Source organism: Seriola aureovittata, chromosome 3 (assembly GCF_021018895.1).
Source record: "Seriola aureovittata isolate HTS-2021-v1 ecotype China chromosome 3, ASM2101889v1, whole genome shotgun sequence".
NCBI lineage: Eukaryota > Metazoa > Chordata > Actinopteri > Carangiformes > Carangidae > Seriola > Seriola aureovittata.
Window position 1 is genome coordinate 10768912 of NC_079366.1, and position 16936 is coordinate 10785847.

At 40.3% G+C, this 16936-nt stretch overlaps 2 protein-coding genes across 5 annotated transcripts; both read right to left on the reverse strand.

Annotated features, from left to right (window-relative positions):
- Positions 1-2: 2 nt before the first annotated feature.
- mcrip2 (MAPK regulated corepressor interacting protein 2) lies at positions 3-6810 on the reverse strand. Its single transcript, XM_056371190.1, has 5 exons — positions 6247-6810; positions 5998-6067; positions 4543-4676; positions 2823-2930; positions 3-477 (listed from the first exon to the last, which is right to left on the reverse strand). Exons 1-5 carry the CDS (start codon positions 6299-6301, stop codon positions 407-409), a joined length of 438 nt encoding a protein of 145 aa, XP_056227165.1. The 5' UTR covers positions 6302-6810; the 3' UTR covers positions 3-406.
- gde1 (glycerophosphodiester phosphodiesterase 1) lies at positions 6732-16907 on the reverse strand. Of its 4 annotated transcripts, XR_008827082.1 has the most exons (8): positions 16617-16907; positions 15626-15801; positions 13846-13951; positions 12716-12808; positions 11559-11770; positions 10939-11165; positions 7573-7831; positions 6732-6819 (listed from the first exon to the last, which is right to left on the reverse strand). XR_008827082.1 is itself a non-coding variant. In XM_056371187.1 (6 exons), the coding sequence occupies exons 1-6, from the start codon at positions 16884-16886 to the stop codon at positions 11018-11020; spliced, it is 1005 nt and encodes a 334-aa protein (XP_056227162.1). In that variant the 5' UTR covers positions 16887-16907; the 3' UTR covers positions 9292-11017. The 4 variants fall into 4 exon arrangements, 1 of the variants encoding a protein (XP_056227162.1); XR_008827081.1 differs by lacking the exon at positions 6732-6819 and having other exon boundaries at positions 7023-7831; XR_008827083.1 differs by lacking the exon at positions 6732-6819 and having other exon boundaries at positions 7023-7831; positions 15626-15863; positions 16617-16742.
- Between the last annotated feature and the right edge of the window lie 29 nt (positions 16908-16936).

A 16936-nucleotide genomic window follows, 5' to 3' on the forward strand; every position in this document is an offset into this window, starting at 1 on the left:
GACATTTTTGAAAAACATTTTACTTTTTTTGCTCTTCAGTAGATTTATATCCAAAGATCAGCCAAGACTTACATACAGCTGAGCACACGTGAGAAAGGAGGCGGGTTCTTCAACAAGAAAAATCTCACAACTTCTATTCGATACGTCATTCAAGTAGAGAGAGACGGGTCCTTTGCAGCAGCACAACATCAAGTCAGCGCTGTGTTCACAGTCAGGTCAGTGTTGTGCACCCAGTTTTCTCTACAGCAGCGTGAAGCGCAGGGTGTCAGATCAGATTCCAAATTACGCACGACCCTTTCGCACCGCAGATCCTGGAGACGGACTCTGCTTCTCTCCACTCCCGTGATGCCTTCACCGATGGAGCATCAATGCATTGCTTCCTGTCCCGGCTCAAAGCTTCAACCAGTCATGACAGGTTGGCAATGTTGGCGAGGAAGCGCTGAGCCCACCACTCCTCCAGGTCTATGGGCACAAAGTCTGCACAGAAAGAAAAACAACACAGGGGACAAAGAATTAAAGAATAATCCATGGTCTATGATTGATTCATTTTGTTCATCAATTATTAATTTTGTTACCAAATCAGATTCACACAAGGGGCGATGATCTGTGCAGATGTAAAAACCAAAAACCTGAAGGGCTGACGAAATGTCAACTGTAGAAGTGCATTCCTACACTCACTGATTTAGGTGAAGTAACTTTTATTACGGCCTTTTTTTGGCATCGCATCTTATCTTGTTTAAAACTAGAATTACTGCCTCAGGGTGGTATGCTTCTGCTGACCAGCCAAGTTGTTTTTGCAGAACATTATGATGTCACATTGAAGTTGACCTTTGACCATTTGGATATAAAATGTAATCACTTAATTTTCTTCTCATAATTAGTGTATTATGGCCAAAAATGTATTTTGTGAGGTCACGATGTGCCAGAAGTAATGAAATCTCGCTGGGCGTTCCTGATATATTGCATTCACAAGAACATGACATCACTATCACCTTGAACTTTGACCTTTGACCACTAAAATCTAATCATTTAGTCCTTGAGTCTAAGTGGACATGTGTGCCAAATTTGAAGAAATCCCTCAAGGCATTACTGAGATATCGCATCCACAAGAATGGGATGGACGGACACAGAGACATACGGACATTAAACCCGAAAACAATATGCCTCCGGCTCTGGCTGTTGCCGGTGTGGAGGCATGAAAATGCAGATTAAACGTTTTATCTCGATGTAAATGTTAGAATTTTAAAATCTGTGCTACAAAGTAAAAAATCCGTCTAGAGGGAAACCAAAGATTAGGGATATCCAGGCAGCCTAAATGTCCAAAAGCTGCTTCAGTTCACACAGTAACATGTAACACACACAGTGCATTCACAAAGTATTTAGACCCCTTCACTTTTTTCATGTTATATTGCAGCCTTGCCTTGAAATAAAAAAAAAAAAAATCTTATCAGTCTACACTCATTGCTCCATAATTACAAAGTAAAAATAGAATTTCCGATTTCAGAAGGGGAAACTGAAATATGACATTGACGTAAGTATTCAGACCCTTTGCTGTGACACAGCTGCATTGAAGCTGTCGTGATCAGAGAGGTGACCAGGAACGTGATGGTCACTCTGACTGAGCTCCAGAGAGCCTGTGTGGAGATGGACAAACTTCTAACCTTATGTTAATGGGGCATTTCAGTTTTTCCTTTTTAAAAGATTTGCAAGAAATTATGAGCTAAATGCTAATGTCAGCAAGCTAACATGTTGATGTTTAGTGTGTACAATGTTTACCAAGTTCACCATTTCAGATAAGTATGTTAGCATGCTAACATGTAACACTAAACAAACCTCATGTCATCAGGTGTTTAGTCATAAACCTAAGAATTGGACAAAATCAAATTTCACTTTGATGGCGCTAGAGAAGTCGAGGAATCACCCAAGTTGTTGCCTATAATCCTGAGGGGGACATGAATGTCTGAACCACATTTCATGACGATCCATCCAGTAGTTTTTGAGACATTTCACTCAAACCCACAACTTTTAGCCTCATGGTGGCACTAGAGGAAAAGTCAGGCAATCAAAAGTGTCATTAGGTTTATGGCAATCCATCCAATAGTTGCTGAGATATTTCAGTCCGAGCCAACGGGGTGGACCAACTGACACAGCTATTTCTGGAGATTAAAAAAAAAAAAAAAAAAACACAATCCAAGGCTTTGTTGAAAATTAAGGCTCACTTGATCTGAAATACACTAGATTATAGGGATTTCATAACTCAGATTTTAACTAATGTTCATAAGATCCTGAAGCCCCATATCCTCCAATAAAATAAAATAAGATATAGAAGAGAGCAGCTGTGAAATGGCCACAGAAGAGAGACACGGGAGCAGACAGGTGCGTGAACCGAGGTGAAACGCGCTACAATCAGCAGTCAGGGCTGGTTTATCTGGAACCAGCCGGGTTGTCACAGACCAATGAAGAGTTAAAAATTAAAGAAAACTATTACAACAGTTGCCCCCTGGTTACAGATAAAAGCTCAAGAAACCACTCGGCGTGTGATTCCTGCGGAGAGATGAGAGCAGCCATTCAGCTTTCCTGTGGTGTGTAATAACCAGGAAGATTACTAGTTCAAGGCTCATGAGGTTATGGAGCAAGAAGAGGGTTATCTGTTCAGGTGCTGTAAACTGCGAGTAGTGATTTATGATTCATGATTTAATGAAGGCGGTTTTACTTTGTTGTCATATTCTTTGAAGTATTTTAGCAGGTAAGTGAATGGGAATTAGGTTGATAATCAAAATCACCCCTGTGTTAAAGTGTAGTGAGGAGTTGCAGGTACTTACTCTTCATCGCAGCACTGGGGGTCTTCTCAGTGTACTGAACGGGCCCCTGGCTGCCGGCTGACTCCCCGCCGTCCCCATCCCCCAGCTTCTGCTCCACCTCCTGCCACGCTGCACACGAGCAACAACACACAGTATATATATTGAATTATCTTCAATGCATTAAAAGTCAACAGGAATTTGCCTTTTTTGTGTATAAAGTAAATAACTTGTGAATGACATCCTCACATTTTATATTTACTCCACTGCTTCATAGCAGCATCTGCAAAGACCACTTTATGGATAATATAAATACTAAGTTGCTTTGCAAACACGAATGCCCTGCAGCACCCTTGTGAGAGGCCTGGACTGCTCCGTGGTGTGTGTTTATCAGCTGTGGGTGAAGGTTTTCCAGCACCCGAGATAAACCTCAAGGTTTCAGCTCACAAACCTTCAACCTTCAGTTTACTTACAGTTAGTACATCTTGTATAACTAATATAATGATGTCAAATTTAACAAGAAGAAGAACAAATACTGAAAAACCAGTTTTATGTGTGCAAGAGGGAGGGTAAAATGCTATCTAAATATGTCTGGAGGTGATATGTGGGGCGGGGGGGGGATCAGATCCATCAGGCTTTCTGTCTGAAAACGACTCGACAGGCTGTGACAGAGGTTTTTCTTTAGGTGTGAGCGGTGAGGAAAAGTGACACGCTCTCCACCGGCTGAACTTTACGGTCACAAAGGAACACCACAGAGCAGTCCTTACTGGCAACAGTCCAACAGTAACACAGCTAGCTGGTTCGTGCCGATTCAGCTCCACAAGTCATTCATTTCCACCAGGGCATGAAGTACTCGCCAGCACTAAGGCATGCTGGGTAAACATCAAGACCCGGGTGAATAGTGCACAGTCACAGTTTTTAATTATTAGGTTTTACTGACTGTAAGCAGCACTCCAGTCTCTCTGTGAATGGTTTGTTGAATTCTTGCAGTAGTGCCACCTTAATCCTCATTTGTGCAGCTGTTGTTTGCTCATTATTGTGTTTGTTCGTTCAGCCTGGTTTGTAACAGCCACATATTAACCCTGAGCTAATATGTGGGTGCAGCTTTGAACATAAAACATGTTTACACTGAATGATAATGTGCACTGTGGTCTCCGAGTTACTGTAACACTTCACAGACTTCTGATTAGTGAGCAATGAATCAGTAAGAAACATCTGATGTTATCAATTGCTGATAAGCTGAAATACTGCTGCTGGAAATTTTAAATAGGGCTATGACAAACAGTTATTTTCATTATCAATTCTTCTCTCAAATATTTTCTCAACTTTTTTGTCTATAAAATGTAAGAAGATAGTAAAAGATGCCCAATAAGTAAGCACTTATCCATATATCAATGAATTGTTTCAGCTCTGTTTTAAATGCACATTGTTTTTTCATTTTTAAAATGGTTTCAATTTGTGAAATCACAGCAACCAATCAAATAAAACTATGAATTTAATTAGTCTTTACATCCCCAGCTACAGTGCAGCTGCTCAGCCTGGAAGAAATGTGATGTAAAGGAGAAGGGCAAAGACAGAGAAAGCAGGAGATCATCTTCCAACCACAGTGTCCCAGTTTTGATCTTCACAACCTCTGACCTTGTAACCTTGAGAGAATGATCTGCAGTCTCTCATGTCTTCAAGATTTAGCCGTGGATGATTTGACCTATATCATCCTCTCACCTATTGATCCTGTGACGCTCACCTTCATACACAAATCTGACGTTCTCCTCATGTGCAGGAGTGAATCCCTCTGCTGGGCTGTCGGTTTTCTGAGTGGCTGCGTTGTGGTAGCGCTTCCCGTTGAGGCGGTTGAACACAATCTTGGGGGGTGGCGAGCTGAAGAAACAAGACTGGGTTAGTCACAGAATGTCAGCTGGGGATTGCGGCAGCCTGCATCACAACATAACACAAAAGTAAGTTCTCAAAATGAAGGTAGAAATGATTCAGGTTTGCATCTTTAACTTCAGACAAATTCATTGTCGGCTGACAGGCATGTAAATTTACTTTATGTTGGATTATTGTAACTGTATTGATGCTTATAGCCTCAGGATAAGCTTTAAACCACAACTCAAGGTCTTCATCAGCAAATGCAGTTTAGGAACTGGTTTGTATACATTGAGATATTGCAGGGTTTTTGCTTTATTTCATTTGTGCTTATGTAACTGAATGGTACATTCTTGATCCCAGAATGCCTTTCAACAACTTCCTGGAAAATGGCAATGTAATATACTGCGATGTCAAGACCACACAGAAAAAGCAACATAAAACACAAATTCAACACATCTTGTTGTTGCAATGCATTCTGGTCAATTGAGTCTTACTGTTGATGTGGTCGGTTTATAGTGAATTTCATCCTGTATAACATTTTAAATTCTGATGCACATATTAAGTATCAAACGAAGTCCCAATGCACTGACATTGAAATCTTTACTGTTTAAGTTGTAAAAAAGTTCATTATATTTTTTCTGCTGTCAAATTAAACTGAAGTTGCAGCGGATGTGCACTCAATTGTTCCTGCTGAATCACTTGGAAAGGTACTGATTCAACTTTAAGGTCATTCTGGACATTGTAGTTTGTGTTGCTGTTAAATTATATTGTATTACGCTCAGAGAGTGACACCGACACCGAGAAGTGGCCTATAGTATGCCGCTAGTGGTCGAGCGGCTTATGCTGAGGCGTTTATAATATTTTGTCCACCCCATCTAAGTTAGTGGGGGGTGAATTACATTGAATAGGATTTAGCTGGGTGTAAACTGGCGACCGAATGCATCATAGGTGAGGTTTGTATTTCCGAGCAGCACCTGAATGAAGCATAATATTCCTGCTGCTCTGATAGCCAGAGCCAGACAGGTGCGGTCCCACACCGGCTTCGCAGCCCCGTTAACACCCGGTCACGGGTAGAAGGGGCATGGATACACCGTGCAAGCTAATGCGGTGCAGCACGGTACCGTCAACCGGGCTGAGGAACCGCGAGACGCTAGAGGAAAAGTTGTGTCCGATAATGGACGCAGCGTCGTTACCTAAGTCACAACGAGGTGTTACATGATCGCACTCACGGCGCACGTGCAGAGTATTTTGGGCCCACGCTGCTCAAACAGCAATAAATAAATAAATAAATAAATAATCCATCAACACATGACTGAGTGCAGCTACTTACTTTGATGCGAGCCAAGACGTCGGCTTGAGCTTCAAGTCGCTGAATTTGCTCTCGATCTGTTGTGTGGGACCTGAGAGACAAAATTCAGAGGTAAGTAGTTTTCATGTTCTGCGCAGTTTACCTCTAATCTCTGCACACACACACACAGAGAGCCACTTCAACTGATGCAATGACCCGAAACTTCCACATTCATGACCCAAAAGCAGTCTGATGCTACATTGCATCATGCTTTGGGTAACAGTCACTCACCTGTCCTCCGTTGTGTAACAAGTTTGCTGGGACCTCTGGTGATTGTGTACATCATGTGAACGCCAGTAACCCCAGGAAATCCTGTAGTGTCAGTGTTTAAAAACCGGCCTGTCTTGCTAATAATCAGGTGCACACATTGACTATCAACTCTGCAACTTCCAGTCCTCTGTCCGCTCCTCCTGACGCAGCCACGATAGGAAAAATTTTCGCAACGTGTCTTATTTTGTTCGCCAGGTCAGGTGCTCCAGGGTCGGCCTGAAGCCTGCAGGAGACTCGCTTTGACTTGTTGCCCGCTGTATATTATTACGCACCCCGCCGCTCCTGCTGACCAGCAGGTGTTCAGCTGTAACGACGCGACGTCCGCTGCTCCTGAGAGAGGTGGCGTGTAGGTCATCCAAGGAGAAAGCGGCTTCACATGCCGGGGATCAGTCATTCACCGTGGGGAGGGAGGGCACTCTGGTTCCTGACGTCCGAGGACAGTGACACTCTAGGCCGGACACTCTGCCCGCTACGCTACGCTGATGGTCCGGGACTGTTTGCTACACCTCGGCTCTCTGACACGATACAAGGACACTGCACACATTGATATTTTCATCAGTATGTAACGATACCATGCTTGGCCAGCGTCAAGCCACCAAGAATGAAGAATAGGACGTCCGGTCCAGATTTTCAAAATAAAAACTTGCCCTATCCGATGCCCTCGTAGCATTTGTAATCTAACATCTCATGTACAAAAGACACTATGTACCACTTAAAACATGAATGGTTCATTTAGTAAACCCAGTATTTATAAGATTTCTAATTCTTAGTTTGTATATATTGTGGTATTACATCATATGGTTTCTGATGAAACCAAAACATCATTGAAGACAATACAATTCATTAATCTGCTGTTTGACATCTTGTGAATACAAATAGGCTACAGTGTACACGAATTGAGAAAGTTGGTATTTTCTTTAAAGCTTATAAGGAGTAGGAGTGTGTATGGTGCTATATGTTATTGTTGTTACTATTCAGTGTGAATATCTAGCATTGTTTTATGTGTCAGCTGTGTCTGCAGTGGACGTTTTGCGTATCATAGTTGATATTTTAATGTAAAGTTTTTTTTTTAATGCATATTTTTACATCTAGTACACAAAATGAAATTCGATTCCAGTCTACTGGCAATGCAACAGAAATCTCAGGCACAAATATGTCAAAGCCTGAGAGAAACCCCTAAACTATTTATATGGGTATCAACAGAAGCAGGTAAGAAGGCATGTTTTGTGTGGTGCTGATCAAGTGACCTCTATAAGGTATGTGACTATGAAACTGCCTGTAATTTACCTGTCTACGTGGTGAAGTCATCATTTGACCATTAACCACTCCATTTGTAATTTATGGTTACACAGTTGCACCGTATTGCTGTAACTTAGTGTTTCCTCAGCGTGTACGGCTTTTACTTTGAAGTTAGTCTCTTCATTTCCGCTCTCGTTGTTTCTGTGTGGTTCTGGTCGCACTACAGCTGGGCAACCCCCCTCAGTGACGTAACAGAACGCCCCTCAGACCGGGTTTTGGAGGAGGAGCTGGAGCGATCACCTTTCACCTATAAAATCAAATGCGCAGATAGATCACCGAGTTATCAGTAATGAAGAAAATAAAAATAAAATTGATTTTTTTCTGCAGACTTTATTATACCCTACTTATTATTTAGTAATAACTACTAAAGTCTGACAATAAATCGTATTTCTTTGGACTAACAGCATGATTGATGCCAACTTAATCGTTTTTTTTTTTTTCATCTTCATCTCTAATTGGAAATCATCCACTTCATACTATATGAGGACTTGTTATTTTGCTGGGTACCTTTTGTAGCATCCCTGTAAGATCTTTGATATATGACAGTGTTACCACAGGTAACCTGGGACATTCAGATGAAATTCACCTGTGTGAGCTGACAGTCTGCCTTTAGCAATTGAAGATCAGCCAGGACAAGAAGTGGCTCAGACTGGCTTATCCAGGGTGATATCCAACACTACACCCCCCTTTCATCTGTACTATCTGGGTCAGTCACCTGAGTCTCCAGGCCAAGAAGCTAATCATCAACAGTCCACACTACACAGGCTTGGTTCTAACAGCAGAGAGGCTTAACTATGGTCTAATAGCTGGTTTGTGCTGAAGATTTTAAATTGCCCACTATTGAACTTCTTAGAGACAGAGATCTGTTTAGACCAGTGTGGACAGAAGTTCAGTATGAAACAAGGTAGTTTATAGTTTATTTTCCCATCAGCTAACAGCTTGTCCCTTCAAAATACTTTGTTTAAAAAATGTATTTACAAAAACTGCATAAAACATTCATTGAATAAATGATTTACAAATATTTATTAATTCATTAATGAATAATAGAAGTTGAAAAACTATTTGAAAAGGCATTTTAAAAATGGTATACATTCCTGGATTTCCTCTTCAATTTCCATTTTCTTTTTCCAGCTGGGTTTCCTTTTCCTATTAGCTAATCAATTAGCTTAGTCATTTAGCTTCTTTTAGCCTGTGTGTGACACTCAGTGCTGGTAAAACCAGGCTAATTGGCCATGGAATGCAACAAGCTCTCTGATTGGTTTGAGAGCTAACCAGTCGGGTTTTTGTAAATCCATTTTTAAATCTGAAGCATTTATTGATAGATTAATAGTTCATGAATAAATCATTGAAAAGGGAATACAGTTATTTATTTCAATTTAAAAATGCGTTTTCAAATATATAATAATAATAATAATAATTTAATAATTATTTTTACAATTCATATTTTTAATGCCTTTTAAAATATGAAATTAAAGCAATGCCTTATCACTTTTCCTGTGATATCCCTGGTCCTCTACAGGAATTGTAGGTTTCAAAAGTATTTTTCTGGACTTGCTGAGATGGTATGTTAATGTACTCCTAACACCATTAGTTTTAGTGTTGATCTGCTGTCTTCTCTTCTCTGTTTTGCGTAGTGCCTTGCTATGAGCTGAACTTTAGGAACCCATTTGATGCAAGAAAACATCCAATAATGAATACCGATTTCACTTTAAAATGAGACATCCAGCATTTTATTAAATTCAATCATTCATCACAAATTTCAATCATACGAAATCAAATCTTCATAATTTATTTCTTTTAATTTTCAAAAGCGAAATAAATCTTTCACTTTTCATTATCCTTGAAAATTACAAGACTCATTTTTAATGATTTTAAAATTGTCATGTCCGCTTAGATTAATTTCAGCACAAATCAAAAGCAGCTGAGGTTGATATTTGGGTCAAAGAGCATATATAAGTAGTTTAACCTTCTAATTGACTTATTTCAGAGCACCATCAAGTCTGAAAACCTTCCTAATAAGGAATTTAGCTTGTTGAACACAGGTGTAATTAATAACATTAATTATAGCTGATGGTCCCTGATGTTGCAGATGCTGTCTCACTGACACAGCTTACTGGTATACCTAAATGCAACAAAGCCGTCATTAGCTTTTTTAATTACACCTGTGCTTTTTCTGCTATGAAATATATCTGCCATGAGAAAGGTCTATTTTCTGTCTATTTACATGTGTTGTGTACTACACCACTGCACTGTATGTGAGGTGCTGCTGCGTAATATATCATTAGTCAGTCTATTACATCCACTCCCAGCAGTCAGCGTCTCATTGCACATTTCTTCCTCTTTAAAGCTTCATATAATCTCTGTACATTCACTCCTTAATCCCTTATTCCAACCTATTTCATCGTGGAGCTGTTCTGCACTGTCCTAGTGTGTTTCCACATATAGTGCAATGTTAATAAATTGTACTCAAGAGTAATTCTAATTCATTATCTTGTGGCTCAACAGGAGAATTTGAGAATAGTTGCAGAATGATTATTTGTTATTAGAGTACTGGACTTACTGGTATCTGCTCTACAGACACAGTGGAGTCACCTACCAAAGAGCAAATGACTTTTCTCAAACCAAATTACTTTAAATTTAGAAATAATGTAAATACTAAACTGTGTAGTTATGATATTGTATTGTGTGTGTATGCACTCTGAACCCGCCACACACTGGACTGTGCAGCTATCAAAAATGTGAAAATAAGAAGCTGCTTTTTCAGAGAGAACTCTACAACAGTAAATTGGTGCCACCCAGAAGAATGACACAAACTGAAAAACCTAATATTTGTATACCATTCTTATTCTATTCTACATCTTAGCTCCATAGGTGCATTTCTCAAATGTATTAATTATAAACTTATATTAATTTTTCATACACTCCCAAAGTGGTCTCAGGCTTTTTGACCCTACTGTAAATCATCTCTAGGTAGTTTACTTCAGACTAATGACCTTTACTGAGTAAAAAGCACAGGCAGCGCATGACATGGTGTTCATGTATGTACAGAGACAGTAAAACAGACTTAATTACCAAGACAAAAAAAAATCATTGTAGTCCTGAGTTGGTGAATACAGTACATTTGATTAAGGTCTATTATAGACACGCATTACCAAAATGTAAAATGTTTATATTAAAATGTCTATAAATGCAGTTGTCTCAACAAGTCTGAGAGAATTCATCATAATATTAAAATGAATCAATCAGAATAAACCTGTTACATAGCTTCTTGTTAGTAAGTATGGTGCCCAGTCTGGCAGTTTGATCGGAAATATGCATGGAAACAAAAGTGTGGCATACTGTATGTTCTCTTACCTTATGCCACATATGGGTGATGAGTAGTGAAATGTTCCTAGTATGTGTTTGAGCATATTCTGCTGGGTTCATGTGAGTGTCAGTAATGAGGTTCACAGTCTTCCACCAGGCTGTCTGTGATGTAGTTGACTTGTAGCATCTCCTGGTAATACTCTTTCTCCACTTTTGTGTTGACTGTCCAGGCAACCACCTCCACCCCTCTCTGGGCCCAGTACTGCACATAGTCCCTGTAGACGGCACACAGCACAAAGGAACACACAGTTATTCTCTGCTGTGAACAACGTTATTTGATTTTAAATATGATTTGATTTTAAATTGACTATACATCACTGTTACACAGTTTGTTAATCTTTCTTCTAACAATAAGTCAAGTAATCAAGCTCAAATGATCAACCTCAGATGACTGAGTTCAATGAGCTATATTAATATTAACATTTTAGCTTGTCCTGTAATATTGAAAAAAGCATTAAAACCCATAATGTAATAAAACATCTTCCCAACAATTATAGCCTTGTGAGTCTAATTAAGTAATTTTAATATCTCTATCCCATGTATCTTGAATTAAGATTCCAGTTTGGATGAGAGTATATGACTGTATGTTCACAGCTGCAGAAACTCACGGTGAGACAAAGTTCTTTTGTATCAAGAAGGCTGAGATGCCACAGAGCTTCCACAGCACATGATGTTGCGCCAAGTCCAGCGTGATGTCCATTAGTGTCATCCAATGGTGCTTCCATAGTGATGAGAAACGCGGGGCACCATCTCCGAATCGACTCAGGCTCCACGGCCTGTGGGTCAATGCTGTGACCACCTCTGGGTCACTCTGTCTCATCTGGGCCAGGGAACAGAAACAAAGTTTGGTTTATGCCTGTTAAACACAGTAGCTAACAATACATGGGGAGGTATGTAGGTAAATATTTTAGTTTATTTAATCATAACAAGTATGTTAACAATGAGAAAGGGCTAGGGATCTCACTGTCCCGCTCCATCTGAAAATAAACATGTATGCGTTGTTGTTTTAAACCAGACTAGGTCCATTGTCAATGTGTGTGTGTGTGTGTGTGTGTGTGTGTGTGTGTGTGTGTGTGTGTGTGTGTGTGTGTGTGTGTGTAGCGTCAAGGAGGCGTTGAGCGAGTTAATGCGCTGCAAGCAGCTCTACCATGAAATAAGGTACTATCTATTTGAAATAGTAAAATATATTTTCAGTTCATTATGAAACTGCGACTCGACTAATTAGACAGTAGAGGACGTCAGTAGAGTAGGCGGTCCTTCAGTGGCCAGGATGCATTTGCGTTCACACTGCTAAAAGACTGTGGCCACATGTGGCCCAGACCACCTCCGAATGTGGTCTGAGTGATCGGATCTCAAATGCGTCCTCATTGCATCTTGGGTACGTTCATACTTGTACTTAGAGCTGACCACTTGTGATCAGATCACCCGAGACAGATGTTAATGCCAGGTCTGAACAGGGCCTTAGAGAACATGATATTTAAGCTTATAGTGAAATTAACTGAGCCCTGCTACAATATTGTAGGCTAAATGGAAGGAGTAACCAAAAAAAATGGCTATAGTGTGAACAAGCTGTCTAGACCAAAGTATCAAAATGTTCACACAGCCTCATTAACGGGATCCTCAGTACACAGTCGCTGGCAACTCTTCATTTAAATGGTTGTAATCTTCCCCTTTGGACAACTTTATGGTTTTTCTCAACTTTCTCAATCAAATATACTGTCAGTCAAATTCTTTCATCTAATATCCCCTACATGCATCCACTTACCCTGTAGATGACTTTAGGCTCAAAGGAGCAGACGATGCTGCTGTTGTAGAGGACTGGATGTTTCTTATACAGTTCTTTAAGAGCTGCGGCTGACTGATAGGGGAGGAGAAACACATGGTTATTGTAGGTCAGTCAACTGTTTACAGTGTGTGTAACCACTTGGTGGTGACTAGCAGCTGTGTATGTGCAGACACACTGTGGTGGGCCCTGAACTCAAGAATGTCATTGCCTGAAACAACAACCACCATCGCAGCTCTGCATTCCTTACTCATCAAGAGGTTAAAAGGACACTGATGCAAGCTTTAACTCAGCTTTTTAATGTGCAGAATGAAATGGTGTGAACACTGCAGTGAGTGTCTATCTTGTGTGAACTGGCACACACAATAAAGTCACATTTTCTCTTTTTTTTTTAAGTAACTGAGACACAAATCCACAAGAAATATCTTGTGATGATGCAATGTTACCATGCAACCAAAAAAAGCAACACCACTTGCCTGTAGCAAAGTCCTCAATACGTGACCAGATCAAATCGCGTGTGTGTATTTTGGAAGTTTGGTTTGTTCCCAAGTACGGTACAAATTGGAACATGTGTTTGCGGCGCCTTATGGTACATCTCTGTGTTTGCCAAAGTAATTGTGAGCCACTGGTAATGATGAGGCACGCAACAAATGACTGGTTGACAATTAAGTAATCTACCAGTTTATTAACTGGCCTGATCAGCTGCCAGCATTAATACCAGTGCTGGGTGTTATCTGTCCTTTCATTACTTTTTTCAGTAAAGCAGTAGTGTAATGAACTATGTTTTGATTTTCACAAGGATAACACAGGGAGATAAAACTTGCGACCCTGAGTAATGAGTAAAGTGATTTTGAAGTACTTGATTAATCAATTAACTGACCAGTTGTTTCAGCACTACAACATTTAAATAACACTATCAAACCACTGCAGATATGTTATGGTCAGTTTGTACAAGGACACAGTAAATACCATCTTTGGACCATTATAATCACATCATCGTGCTGCCTTTGTTGTGCAATGTTGACTGTCTACAGATCAATTAGATCAACAAAGTATAAGACAGATTGCACATAATCGAGTCTCATTTTGCTTGTTGGTTTTGTGGGCTGCACCTCATCTGGATGACCTTTGACATCAAAGTAGATGGTGAGTTGCAGTTTGATGCATTCTTCCACTGCCTCCTCCAAGGTTGGGATCTTCTCTCCAGCAAATTTCTCCCTGACGACGAAGGACAAAAACGTTACAGTGCTACGTCTGAAGGTCTCGCATGCAAATCAAAAATGCCTGTCAAACAAATTTACAGTTCAGCTGGGACATCTGCGTCCATCTCTTCTGTGATGAAATAATGAAATACATGTGATAATGTTCATGAGTCTCTGTGTATAAAGGTTCTTGGGATCTGCCTGACTACATTTCAACAGGATTGGAGGCTTGTCATTATAACAACTACCGGGGCCGCTGTGTGATTATAATACAAATAAGACCTGTAAAACATTTCTGCAGACTTTAGGCTCCTGTGCCATTTAAACATTTTTTGTTTCTCTTATGCTCTATTAAACTTTACAGTATTATGTAAGAGAGGAGCACTTATCCTAGTTTTCTTAATATCATCCTCATATTCTCATCATCATAATATTATGTAATGCATCGGCACACGGCATTTGACTTGAGGAACCTTGGTTTATTGTTGTAACAAAATCTCCAAGAGAGGAGACACTCTCACTTCAGAGACAAATTACAAACATTTCTCCTCTCATGACAATTGTTTGTGAATGCTGCACTTATCCTGTGTTATTTATATAATTACTTATCACATTGTCATGGAAATTTTGCTATCTTAATAGGATGGGTTTCATATCTCAAACAGATTCTACCTCCAGTAATTTGTCTAATGCACTCATTTTTAGAAAAATGTTTTGTAGTATCTTGTAATTGAGAAAATGATATTGTTGGACTTTTTGATCTTCCTTTCCTAGATGGTGTTTGCATCTGTGTTTATTCCAGCTGCATCGTAACTTGTTATCTTTATTTTGAGGAACTGTTTTGCATTTTTCTTTTTTTCTTGTGTTTGTTCTGAAGAGAGCTGTTTTTAGAAACCCCCTGGGTCACTTGTCTCGTCTGTATTACCAACAGCATGCCTCTGTATTAGAAGCACATTCACTGTTAAATTTCAGTTCAAGGTTTTAGTGCCACTCCTGGGTTAATTATCGCAGTGTGTTTACTTATCCTTTTAATGTTTTGTTACAGATGTCTTGGAGCCTACCAGTATCTATTATCACAATCAAACATCTCCACCTGTTAAAATGATCATTTCAGTGTCCTTAAATTGCTGTAGCTGAACAAAACATTCTTTACCAGGGAGTTCTACTGCAGAAAGTACATTTGAAAGAGAAAACCAGTCTAGCTTTGACGAGATAGTGTTCTGACTTGCTGATAAAGGCAGCCTACATCAGCAAGCTTCAACCAAAAATCTGCCACAGGGCACTTAAATATAATGTAGAAAAAAATATTCAAAACTTTAAATCACTCTCCTTCCCAAAGGACACACACAACTTGTCCAACCTGCTGCCACCCCTCCAAAGTTTTGACAAATTTGGTATGCTAGAGACCTTAAACTGCTTTCCGACTATCTATTCTTCTTATCTTTTTTCCCCCCAAATTTCCAGTCAACTTGCATTTCTCTCTTCACCACCACCAGCTTTATAACCAAGGACCGATACAGACTACATACAGCGTCTTATGTGATAGACCCATCTATGTCTATGACTCAGCCGTTCCTCCAAACAGACATTTTACTTTATACATAGTTGGGTCACTCTGTCTTAAGGAGGAGCTAGACTGTACATTTGTCTCCATGATTGTATGTGGATCCCTAGATATATTGTTTCTTACCTGAGTCGATGTTTAGCAGCTGCGTCCAGTTTACCCAAGTCAGAAAATCTCATCTGGCTGATTGGTCCTGACCCGTTGGTGGTCCGGTCCACAGTCTCATCGTGCATCAGTAAAGGGACGCCGTCTGCTGAGAACTCCAGGTCCAACTCCACACCAGTTGCCCCATTTTTACTGGCCTAGTGCAGAACAAGAGAGTTGAAAGCTTCATATTTCAGGAGGGTTTGTTTCTGATCTTCACCTGAAAAAAAAAAAATTGAAGATCAGCCCAAACCCTATAGTTCTGATGTCATACTGCAAAAATGATCACCTTTTCTTGTAAACATACTGATTTTCAACATTGTTGTTTAAATTGCAAGGTGAAAACTGGTTTAGAAAACTCCTTTAAGATGAAAACAAAGAGAGAATGGCGAAATCACATTAAAAGGGAAATAGGGTTTAAGTAAGAGTCTATTAAAGCTTCCCCAATAAATTGCCTGGGCTAACACTGACCAATATAATCTTACTGCAGATATAGAGAAGTGTGTAACATGAAATAGAGGAGTTTTGTTAACTCTCAAATATCAATACTGATACTGAGCTAAAAAATAAAAATCCAGTATCAGTCAGGCCGTAGAGGCTATGTGATGATTTTTGCTAAACTATACACCACTGCCCTCCTGTGAATACTACAGTTCACTGAATGACAGTGTGGGTATGTGTGCAGCACTAGTGCAGAGATAGTGCTGAATGTTAATTGCTTTTGGTTAAAAGGGACATGATGTCCTGATGGCAGAGACAAACCTGGTCCCTGATATTTTCTGCCCTTCTTTTTTAGTATACATCTCTACATAGATCCCGGCCAGTTTACAAAGAGATAAATATGGCCACGTTTTTTCAGTTTGTCTCGGCTTAAGATATAACATATTCCAGTCTCCAGTTGTGGTGTGTCCCTTGTAACCACTACTAACAAGGAAGGAGAAAGCCCCCAGATCTCGCCATTCCCTCCTCTCACCTCCCTGATAGCTGCTATTGTGTTCTCCGGTGCGTCGTGCCCACCGCCCCGATGAGCGACCACCGACACCTTGCTGGAGCCAGCCGCGCCCTTGGCTGGGTGCAGCACCTGCTGGGCTCGGCTGACAGGTACTTGGGGGAACCGGAACATAGCCAGAAAGAGGTAGAGGGAGGCGGTGAGGACGGTTGTCCACACCGGGCTCCGGGTGCCCAGAAGGACCACCACGAAGACAACCGAGTACAGGGTGACTTCGTCTCCCAGCTGCAGCATCGTTGTCCTCTGCTGTCTTTCTGAATGGACTGTGTCCAAACACAGAAAGT